This window comes from Mytilus trossulus, chromosome 5 (genome assembly GCF_036588685.1).
Source record: "Mytilus trossulus isolate FHL-02 chromosome 5, PNRI_Mtr1.1.1.hap1, whole genome shotgun sequence".
NCBI classification, from domain to species: Eukaryota; Metazoa; Mollusca; class Bivalvia; order Mytilida; family Mytilidae; genus Mytilus; species Mytilus trossulus.
This window is the reverse complement of record NC_086377.1, coordinates 67,979,163-67,998,868: the sequence shown is the minus strand read 5'-3', so window position 1 is coordinate 67,998,868 and position 19,706 is coordinate 67,979,163. Positions and strand designations below refer to the sequence as shown.

The 19,706-nt window shown below is 32.1% G+C and overlaps 2 protein-coding genes across 2 annotated transcripts; both read right to left on the bottom strand.

Annotated features, from left to right (window-relative positions):
* Nucleotides 1–10,111: 10,111 nt before the first annotated feature.
* On the bottom strand, nucleotides 10,112–11,883 carry LOC134719113 (uncharacterized). Its single transcript, XM_063582084.1, has 4 exons — nucleotides 11,769–11,883; nucleotides 11,183–11,284; nucleotides 10,729–10,863; nucleotides 10,112–10,280 (listed from the first exon to the last, which is right to left on the bottom strand). The coding sequence occupies exons 1-4, from the start codon at nucleotides 11,821–11,823 to the stop codon at nucleotides 10,273–10,275; spliced, it is 300 nt and encodes a 99-aa protein (XP_063438154.1). The 5' UTR covers nucleotides 11,824–11,883; the 3' UTR covers nucleotides 10,112–10,272.
* A 3,081-nt stretch (nucleotides 11,884–14,964) lies between these two features.
* On the bottom strand, nucleotides 14,965–18,509 carry LOC134719111 (chelonianin-like). The gene is made up of 4 exons (XM_063582079.1): nucleotides 18,343–18,509; nucleotides 16,937–17,117; nucleotides 16,053–16,103; nucleotides 14,965–15,132 (listed from the first exon to the last, which is right to left on the bottom strand). The coding sequence occupies exons 1-4, from the start codon at nucleotides 18,388–18,390 to the stop codon at nucleotides 14,972–14,974; spliced, it is 441 nt and encodes a 146-aa protein (XP_063438149.1). The 5' UTR covers nucleotides 18,391–18,509; the 3' UTR covers nucleotides 14,965–14,971.
* Nucleotides 18,510–19,706: the final 1,197 nt, after the last annotated feature.

Sequence of the window (19,706 nt, the reverse complement as noted above, 5' to 3'; positions counted from 1 at the left end):
CGAATTTCGAGCAAATATCTGACAATTTGACTTCAATTAATTAATAAGTGATACATGAAGGTATATTTTTTTTTATAACATATTTGATTTAATCAGGGAAAAAATAACATATTTGCAAATGTTCATAAAATTTTCATTATGGGATCAAAACTGAATTGTATGCCCATAAATTATATGTACAAGTTTTCCGTTTGCAATTCATTGCATCATTAACTACAGGATTTTAATGAAAAAAACCATGGAAAGATACCAAGTGACTTCAAAACTATGAATCAAAGAGAAGCCAAAAAATTTGAATCAAAATGAAAAATAACAAACAAAATACTGATTGAAAATTTGACATGGTCATTGTCATCTGTTGGTTTCACCAACCATGTAATTGTGATTCAGGCAAAGTTGTCCAATAGAAAATAGGATAAATGTACAGAACTGTGCTGGTCCCTTCCAATGTAAGATTATGTAAACATGTCACTCATCGTTTTGCAATCTTTTCGCCAGCTAGCTGGAAGATCGTTCTGAGGTTAGAAGATAAAATGAAATATTTTAGATAATTATTAGAAAATAAATATTAATTCAATTTTTTTAAGGACACATTTGACATCAAATAATATTTATGTTTATATTTATCTTTATTAAGAACATAAAAAAAATTCATCAAATATCATGTTCACTCATTGTCTGGTATTTGATACTGTCATATTATTTTCATATTAAATTCAAACTAAGTCTGCGTAACTCGATGCGGGCAAATATTGTGTTATACAAGCCTTCATACGATATCAAAGCTACTGTTGTGTAAGGACTCTAAAATGATGTGGATCTACTGCCAAATCTTCGATCACAATCTTTGCAATTTTAATTTGCAGATACATCAAGACTTTAGATTTTGCTACGCTGTGCTTTTCCCCATGCTCAGTTGAAAAATCACCATTTCATTAAATAGAGCTTGTTCTATAAAAATGGGAATTGTAAATACCAATTTCATGCTCGGTAGTCAGTATTTCGGTACTGACATGATTTAACAAACTTTACTAAAATTGTCCGTTTATAAATTTATAAATTATTAAGAAACTAAGGTTTCAACTCCCTCAGGCAAAGTTGGCTTTAGATGAATTTGGCTATTTATTTTAGGTATTTTTTGACATACAGCTCTTCATCGGTTTCGGTACTTATACATCTTCGGATTTCAAATGTTTGACTTTGAGCGTTCCTGATGAAGGTAAATCCAGAAAAGCGCTTCGGACGCAAGAAATTAATACCGTGTTGTTTTCAATATTTTACATCACTGGGTCGATACCTCTGCTGGTGGACTATCAGTCCCCGAGGGTATCATCAGCTCGGTAGCCAGTATTTCGGTACTGACATGATTTAACAAACTTTACTTAAATTGTCCGTTCGTTTATAAATTTATAAATTATTAAGAAACTAAGGTTTCAACTCCCTCAGGCAAAGTTGGCTTTAGATGAATTTGGCTATTTATTTTAGGTATTTTTTGACATACAGCTCTTCAACGGTTTCGGTACTTATACATCTTCGGATTTCAAATGTTTGGCTTTGAGCGTTCCTGATGAAGGTAAATCCGGAAAAGCGCTTCGGACGCAAGAAATTAATAACGTGTTGTTTTCAATATTTTACATCACTGGGTCGATACCTCTGCTGGTGGACTATCAGTCCCCGAGGGTATCATCAGCTCGGTAGTCAGTATTTCGGTACTGACATGATTTAACAAACTTTACTAAAATTGTCCGTTTATAAATTTATAAATTATTAAGAAACTAAGGTTTCAACTCCCTCAGGCAAAGTTGGTTTTAGATGAATTTGGCTATTTATTTCAGGTATTTTTTGACATACAGCTCTTCAACGGATGGTACTTATACATCTTCGGATTTCATATGTTTTGCTTTGAGCATTCCTGATGAAGGTAAATCCAGAAAAGCGCTTCGGACGCAAGAAATTAATAACGTGTTGTTTTCAATATTTTACATCACTGGGTCGATATCTCTGCTGGTGGACTATCAGTCCCCGAGGGTAACATCAGCTCGGTAGTCAGTATTTCGGTACTGACATGATTTAACAAACTTTACTAAAATTGTCCGTTTATAAATTTATAAATTATTAAGAAACTAAGGTTTTAACTCCCTCAGGCAAAGTTGGCTTTAGATGAATTTGGCTATTTATTTTAGGTATTTTTTTACATACAGCTCTTCAACGGTTTAGGTACTTATACATCTTCGGATTTCAAATGTTTGGCTTTGAGCGTTCCTGATGAAGGTAAATCCAGAAAAGCGCTTCGGACGCAAGAAATTAATAACGTGTTGTTTTCAATATTTTATTATAAAGCACAAATGTTGTCACTTTTGAATAATGCCAGGAAAAATAGGAAATGCTGACACCCGAAATTGATGCAGACAACATTTTGTAGTCCGTCCGTAATAATACTAACTGCTATCATTTGTACATGATATATTAAAGAATCCTTTCTGAGTTACCAAAATTACTGATTTATGATTATTTTTGTAATAAGGTTCATATAAGGCCAGTATTGGATGATACAAGCTAATATTTCTGTTTTACAAACAATCCTGGATACCTAAACTAGGGATTTTTAGTGACGGATCAGTATTTTGTATCATAAATAGTGTATTTATATGCAAACAGCTGGTTCTTATAATTTGCCATGGCCCACGTTAGAACAATTCAATTTAATGATAGCATTCCTATATTAGAAATTTTCCGGGATATGCGTTATAGGTGTGATGAATTTTAATTTCGTTTCAAAGAAATGCCACATGCGATTATTAATTTGTTTATGAATCAGGACACCACCAGTTCAGCTTTTTATTTCTTTATAAACAGGATATAAAATGTAAAGTAAAAAAACAACATATTAAATTAACAATTATGAGTAGCTTACATAGGGATGCAATGAGATTTGTTTTCTTAACGATATAAACCGATGATAAATGTGTGGTAAGTTAATTAATCTGTTGTGTAAATGGTATAATGCGAAAGAGCAATATATAAAGTAAAACCAAACAGATTTCCTGAATATTCATAGACGTCATCATCAGCTAGGTAAATTTAGGTAAATTGTATAAAATATTTCTTTCTATAACATTGTTGCACGTGACAATGTAATTCTGTTAAATTGCCTCTATGATATACGAAAATAAATTACGAGTATAAAGCAGTAATTTAAATGCGTCTACATTTTATTAAGAGTGCATTTCTTTCTTACCAAATTTTTGTAAACGTTGTGTGGCGTTTGTTGTTGTTTTCTAAACGCTACAAAAGTAGAAACAAATACTAGTACATCGTTTAATCAATGTTTACTGACCCGTTTTGAACTTTCAATAATGCATGCACAAGTAGTTGGTAAGCAGACTATTTACAAATGTAAAACACATCAATTGTTCATGTTGAAGTTAGAAAAAAATGTAGAGTTTATTCTAACAAACGATGAACGACAAACTGTAGACACATTTTAGCGAGTGCATAGTTTCTTAAAGTTTATATAAACTTTGAAAGCGAATGTTAGAAACAGATGTTCAAAACATTTGCGCGCTTAGCCGTTTGCATCGTATGTGTAAGAAAGAAGTGCACTCTTAGGATGCATTTTTTTCTAACTAAAATTTTTTAAACGTTGTGTGCCCTTTGTTATCGTTTACCAAACGCTACAAGAGTAGAATACATCGTTTAATCAGTGTTTACTGACCCTGTTTGAACTTTCAATAATGCGTTTGTTGTTGTTTTCTAAACGCTACAAAAGTAGAAACAAATACTAGTACATCGTTTAATCAATGTTTACTGACCCTTTTTGAACTTTCAATAATGCATGCACAAGTAGTTGGTAAGCAGACTATTTACAAATGTAAAACACATCAATTGTTCATGTTGAAGTTAGAAAAAAATGTAGAGTTTGTTCTAACAAACGATGAACGACAAACTGTAGACACATTTTAGCGAGTGCATAGTTTGTTAAAGTTTATATAAACTTGAAAGCGAATGTTAGAAACAGATGTTCAAAACATTTGCACGCTTAGCCGTTTGCATCGTATGTGTAAGAAAGAAGTGCACTCTTAGGATGCATTTTTTTCTAACTAAAAATTTTTAAACGTTGTGTGCCCTTTGTTATCGTTTACCAAACGCTACAAGAGTAGAATCAAATACATCGTTTAATCAGTATTTACTGACCCTGTTTGAACTTTCAATAATGCATGCATATGTTGTTGGTAAACAGACTTATTACAAAAGTTCAAACAAATACTTCGTTTAATCAGGCTGAAGTTAGAAACAAATGTAGCCCATATACTAACAACGATGAACGACAAACTGTAAACGCCTTTTTAGCGAGTGCATAGTTTGTCAAAGTTTAGGTAAACTTTCCAAACGTATGTTAGAAACAAATGATCAAGACATGTGCGCGCTTAGCCGATTCTATCGTTTTTGTAAGAAAGAAATGCACTCGTAATAAGAGGCAACAACAAACGTAGTGTTTCGATCTTGATAAATAGTTTATCCATTAAGAGCATTCACACTCAAGTTAAAAGAATAACAAAAAACACTGGAAATTATATCATAGAATAAAGATAGGCCAAATTGAACTATTTTGTCTACATACCAAAACAAATGATGGTTGATGAAATCCTAGAAATTGGAATTTAATAGAGTCTGCATTTATGATAATTACTTAAGGTGGTATGGGGGTCTAAAATAAAAATGATAGCATTTGTTCATACTTTGACAAAACGTAGTATCTACTAATATATGTTGAAAAATATAATGAAAATGATAGGTCACCGCGTATTTTCTCAAGCTACAGGACGTGACAAAATGACACATTTTGTATGGATTATACAGGAAAAAACAATATTTTGTGATTAGAAACTGAACAAAATGATAGAAGTGTTAAAACTTAAGAAAAAGATAGCTTTCAGACAATGCTTTGAGAGTATCAAAAGAAAAGATAGGGTCACAGTACGTTTTTTCCAGCTAAAATACAAAATAGGAAAATTCCATGTAGAATCCTTCAGAAAATGCACTGTTTTTGAGTTACATCCCCTTAAAAAATGCCATTTTTTTTAAACAACTAAAAATAATCATTATTTGCAAAAATATTAATATTTTTAAGTTATATTCTTATAAATTGATTCTTTTAAATGTAAATTCACATTACATATCTGTGTTCTTGCATTAAATTTTGCAAACTTGACAAATAACACTTTACGATAAATAAGAAAATCTTGACCTTTGGTTCTCTGTTTTTTACAATCCAAGATGGATAGGAGGAAGACACCCATACCACCTTAATTTTTTTTTACATAGATATAGGAAGATGTGGTGTGAGTGCCAATGAGACAACTCTCCATCCAAATAACAATTAAATTAAACCATTATAGGTTAAAGTACGGCCTTCAACACGGAGCCTTGGCTCACACCGAACAACAAGCTATAACGGGCCCCAAAATTACTAGTGTAAAACCATTCAAACGGGAAAACCAACGGTCTAATCTATATAAACAAAACGAGAAACGAGAAACACGTATATATTACATAAACAAACGACAACTACTGTACATCAGATTCCTGACTTAGGACAGGTGCAAACATTTGCAGCGGGATTAAACGTTTGTCATGTCCGAATAAAACCAAAATGCAATTAAGCATTAAACATATCGCTTTATGTAATATTGCATATACATTCTTTGTTCACAATGATCTTGCTTTGTTTCATAAAAAAGAAAGACCAACGCATATAGCTAAGTATCTTTTCATAGGGATAAATCGCTATGATTCAAGCAAACATTCTCTGAAACTGGCATCATCAAGATATTTGATTTGTTTTTGATTGACAACATATTTGTTAAGTTTAAAGTTTGATACGGTATAAGTAGTTTGTTCGAATTATAACGGTGTGATATGGAACTCAACGAACTGTCACATTTTTTAAGTGGTTAATTATTTCTATAAATAATAATTCATTTATAAATGACTATATAGAACGCATCTATCCCATAGGTCTTGAGATGATAGAGGATACAACAGATACAGTCTGGTTCATATCTTGACTTAAATCTAGAAATAATTATTGACGATGAGGGTCGGTTGAAAACAACACTTTACGATAAATAAGTTGATCTCAGCTTCCCACATAATTATGTATTTTCTTTCAACCCTTTATTTGGCTTTCTACCTTTTAATGACGACTGTAATTGTCTTATCTCTGGAAATTTCAAATATTTTAATAGAAACTTAATTTAGAAAACACTAATCAGCTACAGAAGATCTACAAATAAGCCGAAATCGCAAACCCCCTTCTTATTGGAGTTGTTGCTCTTCAATGACGGTTCCCCTCGGAAGAGAATTGTCAATTAGCTGCAGCCCGATTGACAATGTTTTCTCTGGGTATGAAACTTCTCTATCACCCTCTCAACTATGTGTAATTTATATAATATATAATACGACACATTGACTATCAAGTATGAACATTTGGGTGCCCACTTATCAAGTCTCAACTACACGCGTTTTTATCTTATTCCAATTCACATGTTACATGGAAAACAAACTAAGAACATCAAGCGCTGCATTCTGTTTATTTCGATAGAAAACTTCCAAGCATAGAAATATAAAAGCTAAGGATTTACAGTGTATCTCTGTCGATAAAAGTGTCACTAAACAGGAGTTTTATCATCTATAATGATGTCATGTCTTTGTCCTGCAGCACGATGAATCTTTAAATTCCAACTAAGGAGATTATCCAGCTGGTCTATATCTAGACTGGAAAAGTAACATCATTTTAATATTATATCAATATGTTAAACATTAGAGAAATGTTAATTTCAAATGAGGATGTTAGTATTACTAGTAATGAATAATATGTGTGTTAACAATTGATTGATGTATTAAAGAAACGAGTTACATTGTATTGCATGTTAATAATGTACTCTTATTGTAAATGAAAAACTATTACAGTACCTTGACTGATAGTGTTGCCATCCACCAATTGCAACCCATTCAAAATTTTGACCAAATTGCAATTTGTTTTATTAAACCAAATTGTTCAATTGGTCAAAAATTTGAACAAATTTTTCAGTCAAAATGTGAAAGTGCTACGTGACAAAATAAATCATACTTACAATCCTATAAGACTTTAACTCCACTGTACTGATGTAGTTACTAAATCTGTCCATCAATCTGTATAGTTATATTATAGCCATTACCATACTAAAGGTCAACTGTTTTATTTTGAATTGCTAAAAAAATGTTTTTTATATAGTTTTTCTTTCGAAAAGGATTTTATATTTAAAAAAATCATATATCATTTAAAATAATACATCATATATTCAGTAAAATATGTGTGAAATAACAATATGCTATTGATAACAGATAAGTTTCCTTGGGGAGATAACCTAAAATACTATTCTTTTGAATAAAGACTCTTTGAAACCAAAAACGATTATCTCCCTTTCCTACAAACATATTGCAATTTCACAAATATTTTACTGAATATGAAATGTTTTTATTCACATAATGTGTGATGCTATGAAGTAAAGTTATAGAAACAATTTAGTGAATATGGAACATAGAAAAAAATGATAACGAAACAAATTGCGAGAGTAGATGTAATAAAATTATGCATATATTGATCTAGCCGCTAGTGTCAATATTTAGCGTCCAGCATTCTAACAAACCAAGACGACCATAAGAATCTTAGAATCCCTACTTTCAAAATACATGAATTCATGGTAAGGATATTACACAATTTACATTTTTATGTCATCTCTTGTACGTATATAGATATAAAAAAATGTGGTATGAGTGCCAATGAGACAATTTTCTATCAAAGTCAAAACAAGTAAAAGGTCAACAATTGTAGATCAAAGTCTACTTTATTTTGATTTTAAATATTTTTATTACATTAGTTGCAATGAATTACATTGATTTCCCAGTTAAATAAAAACCTATAACTTCACATGTGAAATAAACGTGGTTTTCAAGAGCATATCGATAGTATTTGAATTCTTCGATTAGATCTTCTATAATTATTCGAGCGTAACTGATGATCATTTTGTAGACGAAATGAACGTTTGTCGTGTGTAGGGTATACATTGCTGGGTCTGTATTCTGCATGTATAGCACTGTCTGTTTAGCGTTTCATGCAAATGTTCATATATAAAACTCATCATAGATACCAAGGTTGAAATTTTCTATTTATGCCAGACACGCGTGTCGTCTTCAAAAGACTCATCAGTGACGGTCGAATTAAAAAAGTGAAAAAGGCCAAATAAAGTACGAAGTTGGAGAGCATTTAAAAGTACTGCTACAATAATAACACATTTGCAAATTATTCATTATGGTTTATACTTTTCGTGGACAACACATTCATATTCTTGCAGGATGTCCTCTATGAAACCACAACTTTTATGTGCTGACATATTTCATACAGGATTACATTACATTATACATCAACACCGTAAGTGACATGCAAATGTTTACGTTATTGTTTTGATTTTATTGTTGTTTAATGGTAAGTTTTATCATTGTCTCGGGTTGAACAAAAAGATGAACATATATCGTTATGAATTAAAAACAGATTGTCAAGGGACAGTAAACATTTATCGTCAAAATAAAAAAATAAAACATATTCGATTCTGATTTTTAGTTTAATAAACACATGCAAACTAAAGTTAGTGTGCACTTGAAAATGCTGTGAACGTTTCAGTTCATTCTTTTTGTAAACATGCGAGTTTTGCTATTTACTGACTTATGTGCGTCTGTCTATGTATTATGTATTTCCATTTGTTTCGGTGCATCTCTCTCATTGCTTGTTCCTTCATTTGTCTATTGGATTATATGTGTTTGGGATATGTGTTTACATGTTTGCATTAAATCAGTGTCAGTCGGTCAGTATATTTTTCCTAATTATTCCAAGCATATACCATTATGGTCACCCGCAGTTATATATCCTTGTTCGGACATAATTATGTTACCTAATTTCTCTGTTCATAGGTATTCTTGTTTCTTCATATATGTTTTCCTTGAATTAAAGTATACCTGTCTCATTCATACATAAGTCTGTTTTCGTGTTTATAATTTCAATATATTTCCTTTTCTCGTTTCCATTCTCAATTGTATTACCTCTTTTCTATCACAAATTGATTACCAATCAAACTTTACAATACATATCTAACGTTTCATAAAACAATTTGTGATTAATGACGTAAGTAGTTTTCAAAGGTATCAAGCTTATTATTTAATACGCTAGACATGCGTTTCGTCTACATTATACATTGTGTCACATATCAAGGTATAGCGCCAACGTACGCCTGACGTGATCAAAACAGTACAAGCTGCCAAGACGTTAGTGCTTTTGGACGCATTCAACTTGCCAATCATATTAATATCGTGTGCACAACCAGCTTTACACGTGTTTATGGTGTACGAGAAGCGTACATAATAATATCGTGCGTTCAAGTTGTATTTTGTCTAGCATTTGTCTAATGTACAAAAAAATGCATACGAAGTAAAAACGTTCCTTGAACGTATTTGATACGGGGCACCGTCGTATCTCGGATGATTATTCGTGCTTATGGTGTTTCTTGGAAGTGAAGTTATTGGGTGTTTGTTACAAACACGCCCCGCATACGTCAAATAAACAGTCGAATGAACTTGAGGCGTATACAACGTGTCCTAAATGTGTCTTATATCAAAATAGTTAGAGAAAGCCAAAACAAGTACAAAATTGAAGAGCATTGAGAACCAAAAATTCCAAAACGTTATGCTAAATACGATTAATTTATGCCTGGGATAAGATAAGCATTAGTATTTTGAATAATGCACACGTTTGCAAACAGTGGATTTACAAAGATGACCATATAATTGCTATTCATGTCCACCGAATTGCTAACTACTGGGCTGGTGATATGCGTTAAATTACACATACATGCTGACAGACTGTCTTCGAACCCATGCATCATAATATTTAAACACTAGAAGTAAAAAAGCATTTTTTTCTTAAAGAGTAATGCTTATCTTCTTGGAGATGAATCCCCATAAATTACATTACATAAATTTATACGGAAATATAACCAAGTGCTATCAGGTAGGTGCATAATTGAAAATATACTTTATTAAGACATAATACATTTTGTATATAAAACAGTCAGTTAACAAGCTCTTCGAATCTATTATAACAACCATGCATTCTTGTTCTTTTCTTCTGACATCATGATGCACTTTTGACATTCCAATGTAGCCGATTATTGAGTTGGATTAGCCAGCTGTGAAATAAAATTACGTCAACTGTTATAGGTTTATATTAATTTATTCAAAATAATGTTAAAAGTGCAATTTGATGTTTAGCATATTATAAAACATCTTAAACATGTACACACTAATATGTCAAAATATAAGCGTAAAACTATATATATCTCCCATTTTTTACATTTGAGAATGTCTATTCCAAGTTAGGAATATGACAGTTGTTGTTCGTTTATTTGATGTGATATCATTTAATTGGGGACTATCCATTTTGAATTTCCCTCGGAGTTCAGTACTTTTGAGATTCAACTTTTTACATCCTAATAATTGATGTTTCGAACGCAATTATATCCTTGAGTGGGACGTTCACGTTCATTTCTTTTTTGCAAAGGTAAAAATAGGATTGAGACGGATATTTTCAAAATGTGTATGTCCCGAACTTTAATGTTGACTAAAATTTTGGACTACCTCTTTTTCTATTTGGACAACAGGCAAAGTATTCATCAGCAGGTCCTCCAATACAACTAGTTCCATACGGACAATTGTTTGATCCGACAACCATTCCACAGGTACGAGTAGGGTGCGGATCGCCATATTTACAAGCTATCAAATACAAAATTAGTCAATCATTAACCCCTTCTTCTCTTCATAATCTCTGAGGGTGAGCTGTCCAATTCTCACTGATGCTGGTTCAATTATATGTATCTAGATATGTTACAGAGATTCTTAATCAATATCAAAGATACAAGGATTATAATTTAGTACGCCAGACGCGAGTTTCGTCTACATAAGACTCATCAGTGACGTTCATATCGAAATATTTATAAAACCAAACAAGTATCAAACATGCACAGGTACTACTACTGAATCTCTATCCCCTAAACAATGTTTGGTATCGAGTAACTTCCCTTTGACTACTTACGAATCTGGCAGCACACTGAGTTCCGACAATAATATCCCCATTGGCAAGATGCACCACCCGGTCCTAGTCCACACTGACCGTTTGGTCTTCCTTTTTGACACACTGTTGAAAGAATAAACAAGAAGTTATTTATTTTTGACGGACTCCTTTAAGATATTTGATTTCAATAATAAATTTCATTTATTGAGAATGACAACAATCCAATAAAACAGCTAAGTCACAATTTATAAAGTAAATCATTGTAGGCCAAAGTACGGTCTTACACCGAACAGCAAGATAAAAAGGGTGCCAACATTATATATATCTTTAACTTTATCTTAGGATTCTTCACTATCGATATTTGGCTAATCTGCAATCAATTACATCTGCATGCGTTATATATCATGTCGTGTGTTACCACCAGTCCACTGAAATCTGAATTATTAAGTTAAGCCTAGGTTGCCTAGAGTTCAAGAGAAATGGACACAGTACAGGCAGTGTTGCCTACCAAAGATTGAATCCCGGCGAAGATTTAACATTGTTAAGCTGATTTTTAGAGTATTCATAAACTGAATTATTCTGTAATATTATGACCCATAAGACTTACCATTACAATTAACGCTACCAATAACACAAACGATTAATATCCAAATTAGCCACATTATTATGCGTATGGTGAGACAAAAAAAAAAACGGGAGATCGTCTTATCTTTATATTGACAGGTAAAATAATGTTAACGCCTTTGTGTTAAATATTCATGAAAGATGTTTTCAACATTGACATTAAGATCCGTGTTTGTTTACGCCATGATTGATGACATTTTATATAAAACATGAATTAGACAAATAACATCACCACCATAAATTAAATAGGGTAACCACATTTAGTTTTGAATTACGTAAGGGTTAATATACTATTTCAAGTTCAACAACATGTAGTAAACACATGTTGATATGAATAGCTCTTATAAAGTAAAATAACAAAGATACCGAACTCCAAGGAAACGTCATATCGGAAAGTCACTTATTTTCAGCCTTTCAGTCAAGTTGTAGAGCAAAACATTTCAGTTAAGATGCTTCGCTCGCAGTCAAATGTGGTCTGTCTATGCCTGATGAGGAGTTGATATTTTACCTGATCAAATAAATCTTAATTTGAATGTTTAAAAAGATACTGAACTGAACTGAGTTAACTGTGAGAGAAATGTCAAGATCAAAATAGAACTAACGGCTGTGGTATGGTCTGAAAATTGATAAAACTTACTAATTTATTTTTCTGATATGTTTAAAATAAGTGACCGTACGCGAATCAAAATCAATTTAACAGGGAACTTCACAATGATTGATCGCTTGTCGTTTACCTCACCTCTGACCATTGTGGTCAGAGAATATGTATGACAAGTTATATGAAATCGCTTAAACTCTCATCGGATCATGGAAGGTAATGTTGACTATAAAACCAGGTTTAATCCACATATTTCTACATAAGAAATGTGTGTGTCAAGTCAAAAAACATAACAGTATTTATCCGTTCGTTTGATGAATTTGAGCTTTTGTTTTGGCATTTGATTAGGGACTTTCCCTTTTGCATTTTCCTCGGAGTTCAGTAATTTTGTGACTTTACTTTTTGGTTATCGTCTCCATTTACGTTCGAATGCATAATCTGATTTAGGCCGATTATGAATTTGGTACAATTGTTTATAACAGACGATCGTGTTTGCTACAATGCGATCTAAGCCAACCAAATGCTTCTATCACAACTTTATTATGATTTTAAAGTACAAAACGACGGACATTAAAGTCACTGATATATCAATATGTTAGAGCGTTAGAACCAATTGCGTGAATAGGAGATTATTAAAACTGTTTTCCCTCGTAGACGAGTCTAGATAAGGTTCACTTTAGATAACAGTTCTTTTTAGAAAATTGCTGCATTGATGCAAAAATGGATGATCACCCAGTGTTTAATAATACATTTTTTATAATTATCAGTGCTAGTCTTTACAGGTCTTTTAAGCTTTGAAGGCTATAAACATTCGGATTGAATTTACTATGGTTAGGATATAACAAAATGCACTGTAGAAGGTTGAGAATATGCTAGAAAAAAGTGGTGAAAAATACCAGAGGGTCATTCAAAGTCATAAATCGAAAATAAACTGATGACGTCATGACTAAGAGGAAAAAGATGTTCAGTGATTGTCGTTTGTTGATTTAGTGCATGAGTGTTTTTCGTTTCTCGTTTGTTTTTGTGTAATTTTGTCCGTTGGTTTTACTTTATGAATGGTTTTACACTAGTCATTTTGAAGTCCTTAATAGCTTGCTGTTTGGTAGGGTATATTCGTGAAAAGTGAACAGCATTGTTGTTACGATAAAAGAAAGATATCAGCTATCACCTGTGAAACGGAAATTCCATAATGGTTAGACAATTCGTGATGGCTTCCGTAAAATTTACAAAGGAATGATTTCCACCATTTGGAACACACGGTTTAAAAGATTTCTTGTGAGCAGCAAGCCAGGATCAAGGAAATCCTGATATGAAATCAAATGCACGGGGATATCGTATCAATTGTAAGATATATATTCCGTAAGCAGGCGCTGCTAAAAGTTTGCTACATAGAAATGGAAAGTAAAAAATTGTGAAGCTTAATTCAATTCTTTTATCGTAAATGTTTTAAAAAAACCGTTACATCACAAAAATACTGCACTCCGAGGAAAATTCAAATGGCAAAATCAAACGCCCAAACACCTCAACCGACCCTCATTGCCAATTTCCAGATGTAAGTCAAGGTATGAGACAGATTTAACTGCATCGTTTGTAAACATTATATGTAGTTCGAGGGGATAGATGCGTTCAACATAGTCACCAATTTTTTATTATTTATGGAGATTACATCATCTATATAGCGGAAAATAAAGTTCCAGTATGAAATCAGTCTCATAAGAGTTAATCAAGAAGTCGAAAAAGAAGAGGGGCACAGTTGGTTCGCCAGAACATTCCAATATAAATCCGTCACTTGTGATTTGTGCACTGTCCAAGTCAAGTTTGCTGTTGGTAGCCACCTTCATTCTTTTCTGTTTCTGATGAAGAAACAACACTCGTTTTATTAAAATCATTTAATTATTTAAGTAACTAGTTAGTACTTCATCGACAGCACACACCAACATCGCCTAGGACACAATTGACGATTAGGACCATGCCCAAACAACAATGTAAGGTGGTGTTTTCCGATTTGGCAGCTTGATACAATATTCAAACGTGTTTTATTTAAAAATCTGAATTGAGAAATAATTTCTACATGCCATGCTCCGTGCTAATTTTAGAATGTGTAAACATTATCTGAAAAAATTCAATTTGTTTTAGGTCGAAGCGTACAAAATTTTTTCAGAAAACTTTGGCTGTTCCCGTTTCTTCACCTTGAAGTATATACCTTAAATTTTCATATCTAATAAATTTAAAAACAATTGCAGGATGAATATATTGATTGATCGTTGGTTGCTTTAAGCCTCATTGGCACAAACATGCTATATCGCGGCGACAGGATGAATATATGTTGATTGCATAATAGTATATAATAGTAATTTATGTAAGCATCTAAAATGTATATATTTTAGTAGGGCAATAATGAAAATAACAGCAAGTTTGTACGCATTTGTCAAATATATTATGTGCTAATTAGAACAAGGCGTTGTTTACCAAACGTAATAAGGATGGTTTTTTTTTTGAACATATCCTAACAAATTTTCCATTTTTGTGATTTTTTTTTCTGATAACGAGCAGATCAAATTAATATAATACATACACTAATTATTTATTTAGGATTTGGTTCCGCCAGTTGGAGCTTCACAGACATGTCCACAACCGTTTGAACAACATTTTTTATCACCCGGACAACCTTCGTCACCACTGCATTCTTCAACACAAGTACCAAAAGAACCCGGTTGTACAAGTGGACAAAATCCAGGCTTCGTGAATTCTTCAACAGATTAAAAAGAACGTTTACCTTAACTGTGGAAAAGTCGTAAAAGTATATACTGTAATCTAGACATAAGTTGAAAAATGCATTTCGGTAGACTAAATTCGCTTACAAGAACTACCAGCTAGTTTTGTGAATCCTCAAATTACGATTATTGTGACCTTCCTTACTTTTAGGTTTTCATAATTTTGAATTTTGTAAATTTATTGGACAAAATTGCAACGGTCAAGAATCATGTGTACGTGCGCATTGGTGTAACCATATAAAAATAGTATTTGCATCGAGAATTTATCAAAAATAATGTTGAGATTAGGTTACCACATCTAAAAAAAGCAAACAATTCACAAAACAGTTGCTCATGATACATATCAAACTGGTCACTGTTTTAATACTAAATATATCATCTTCTTTTGCAGTTGCTAGTTTTCGCTAGTTGAAATATTCAAGAAAGTTTACTAGTGAAATACATCAAAAACAAAAGAAGAGAAAAAATACACCGAAAACAAGAAAATAAATGTGCATTACGTCATTTTCTCCCCGTCATTGTTTTTGCCTAGGAAAATCTATATTTAGGCTCGCGGAATAAAATTTATATAACTAAAATGATCCTTCGCATATACAAAAAGAAAATATTATTAATATAAAAATATTTTAACAAAAATAAGCCTAGATTTAAACTCTATGCTCTTCTGCTTCTTACTTTATTTGACTTTTTCTACTTTTTTTATTCGAACGTCAGTGATGAGTTAATTGTAGACCAATCTCGCGTCTGTTGCAAATGTAAAATTTCAATCCTGGTATCTATGATGCGTTATTTATAACTGGTTGTGATGAATACAAAATACTCATAAACGAAACTAACAATTGACTCATCGCACACATTGTATACAAAATATGAAGCTGAGTACATCTCTACTTACGATCACATGTATTACAACATGGTGGAGGTCCACAACAAAGAAGACAGAACTCTATAACATAAAAATCGCATTAATTTATATGTAACAAATTAAGTGATGTATACTAGACAAAAGATGTGATGTAACATGATACACAGTGTAAGTGATATTGAGACAACTCTCCATCCTAGTAAGAATTAATAAAATGTAAACCATTACAGATCAAAGTTAAGCCTTTAACGGGGGGGGGGGGGGGGGGGGAGCCTTTCAGCCTCACAAAGTACAGCAAGCTATAATGGGTTCCAAAAAGTAAAAACCAACGGTCTAATGAAAAAACGTTTACCACTATTGTGTTAACATGGATTATCATTGATATAGCCGTATTATAAATTGACTGTGTACTTTACTCTGACATGCAGAAATACTAATGCTTTTCTACCCCAGGAATAGATTACCATAGCTGTATTTGACATAACGTTTAGGAATTTTTTGTTCTCAATGCTCTTCAACTTCGTTCTTTATTTGGCATTTTCAACTTTTTCTGTTTGAGCGTCTTTTGTAGACGAAATGGCCCGTGTGGCGCATTTACAAAAAATTCAATGCAGGTTTCTTTGATGAGAGTATTTGCGAATTCCAAATTTCCATTCTCAATTTGTGTTGATCAACAATGGCAGAATTTTACAGTAAACAATTGATCTTAATAAGATTATTTATTAAGTTAGTCTACTGTTTTCATGGAAGTTGGTTTGATGTTTAATTGACATTTGTTTATTTCTGCTAATTTTGTATTCCGTTTTTCCAAAATTTAATTGAGGGATCTATCATGATGTGTCATAATTGAAGGGAGCATACCTATATTTCGCTTGCTGAAATTTTAAGGATGATAGACAAACGATAATACTTACTTGGTTTAGCCATACATTTCTCTTGACATTCCTTCAAAGTCCTGAAATTGTTCCTATTGCCGCCACAACCACCATACCTAAATGTTTTGCATTGTTTTGAATACACATCGAAATAATATCTTAGAAAACTTGCTTTACATGATCCTGATTGTTTTGGTAAACGACAATCTTGAATGGTCGCCTACAACACATGAAATCAGATATGCAGATTATAATATATATATATGATATACTATTCCATATATCGCTATATTTATACACAACATCTAAAACGAATGAACAATCGTCAACATAAGTCATAAGGCAATCTATAAGTGGACAGTATTTGTCAGGAATGTAAAAGTTGTTATCGATTCGTTTTATGTTTTTCGGCTTTTGATTTATTCATTTGATTATAAAAAGACTTTATTCCGAAAACAAGAACGGTTTATAGGATATATGTACTTTTTTTGACATTTTAATTATACATGCACCATATCACATAAAAAGACATAAAATTATAAAATGTTAAATAAGGGACTTTCCGTTTTAAACATTCCTCGGAGTTCACAGTAATGTTGTGATTTTTAATTTTTGTCGTTCATAAATTAAAGAGAAAGTTCGTAATATCGGCATCTAGAAATTGTAAATCATCGTATGCTCTATAACATAGTTTCACATGTAAAAACATTTTTCTTGATTTTCAAGTGTTGAGAAAAAAAAGTAATTATCATTATTTTGTTCGAACATATTAATTGCAGTTTGTTCGGTAATAGTGCAAAATAGATACAAACTTATTTGTTGCAAATATGTTAACTAAGGACTAATCTGAATCTTTCATTTTATAAAAAAAAAAAATGCTCAAAGTTTTTATAGATGTTATAGTCAGGAAAATATTATTTACCATATCCCTGGAGCACAATGGCAACCTCCCTATTATCTATTGTAATAGAAGCCTTCTTGTAAATCCTGTCCTGCCTTTTATATTTACAGATTATAGTTTTGGTAATTAACAGCAATGATAAGATTGATATCATTTTTTAATTAACTAAGAAAAGAAATAAGATTATCATTTTTGTGCTCTTTCTTTATGACGTCATGAGATACGGTCGCCTTTTTAAATGACGTCACAAAATAAAATTCCGAGAAATACCAGAAATTGACGTTATGTTCGAATTTTTACTAATAGATAACTGATAAAGAAAATCACACGTTGATGAAAAAATCAACAGTTTAGGAAAAGGATGAAACTTGTAAGAATAACGAAATTTTTTTTTACTAAAACAAACTACACCACATCTTCCTATTTCTACAAAAAACAATATTGAACCCAAATGCAATTAAACAATGACCTACTTGTCCACTGTCAATAACACAAAACACCACTACCAAAACTGACCACATTGTTATAAAATAAGGTAACTTACTTGTACACCTCCAATAACACAGAAGACCACTACCAAAACTGACCACATTGTTATAAAATAAGGTTACTTACTTGTACACCTCCAATAACACAGAAGACCACTACCAAAACTGACCACATTGTTATAAAATAATGTTAGAGAACATATGACTGGTACTCAGTATTTATATTCACAAGTTATCGAACTGATTAAACAAGTATTGTGTTCAATATTCATAAATAAATTTTTATGTTGCATAATGTTCATCGGTTTTCATGTAAAACTACATGCATACATGTAAATCAATAGACTGGTGCAAAAATTTTTACAACAGGTGTATGCAAATGTAACCATCGCTGAAAGGAAGTGATAATTTGCTCAGTGGCTAATTCGAATATTTGAAGTTCCTTCTTGAGAATATTTTGTTAGGTACACAATACTGTATTCTAAAAAATGATAGCATTTTACTGATAAATGTGCGTTATATTTGTTTTGCAGTAAACCCTGTGATAGTCCTTGCAGTAAACCCTGTGATAGTCCTTGCAGTAAACCCTGTTATAGTCCTTGCAGTAAACCCTGTGATAGTCCTTGCAGTAAACCCTGTGATAGTCCTTGCAGTAAACCCTGTGATAGTCCTTGCAGTAAACCCTGTGATAGTCCTTGCAGTAAACCCTGTTATAGTCCTTGCAGTAAACCCTGTGATAGTCCTTGCAGTAAACCCTGTGATAGTCCTTGCAGTAAACCCTGTGATAGTCCTTGCAGTAAACCCTGTGATAGTCCTTGCAGTAAACCCTGTGATAGTCCTTGCAGTAATTCCTGTGATAGTCCTTGCACTAAACCCTGTGATAGTCCAAGGTTAAGTTTTCAGTAAACAAAGACTGTGTCAAACCTCCATGGAATAATACGTTAACATTTTTCATGCTTAAAATATAATTTCTATATCAATCTTTAGAAAGTATAATTTTTCCTTACTTTTGGTATTTTACTTATAAATGTAGATTTTTAAAACTTTGTATTTACATTGATTCGTAGGTAAACATTATCCGTTTAGTGTTTGTTCATTTGTGTTACTACATCTTTTGATTGAGTTTAGCCATTTCAATTGATGTTTTATAGTGTGTCTTTCTACGTTATTATATCACACTTTTAAAATAAGAGTGAAGTTTAAGCACCATTAAAAAATTTGAACATGTTGCAATTATTTTCACCTGTCATACATGTCATAAGTCAGGAATCTGTTGGTTCAGTAGTTGTTGTTGTTGATGTGGTTCATAAGTGTTTCTCGTTTCTTGGTGTTTTTTTTATATAGATTAGACCGTTGCTGTTCCTGTTTGAATGGTTTTACACTAGGTTTTTTTTTAGACTTTATAGCTTGGTTTCAATTG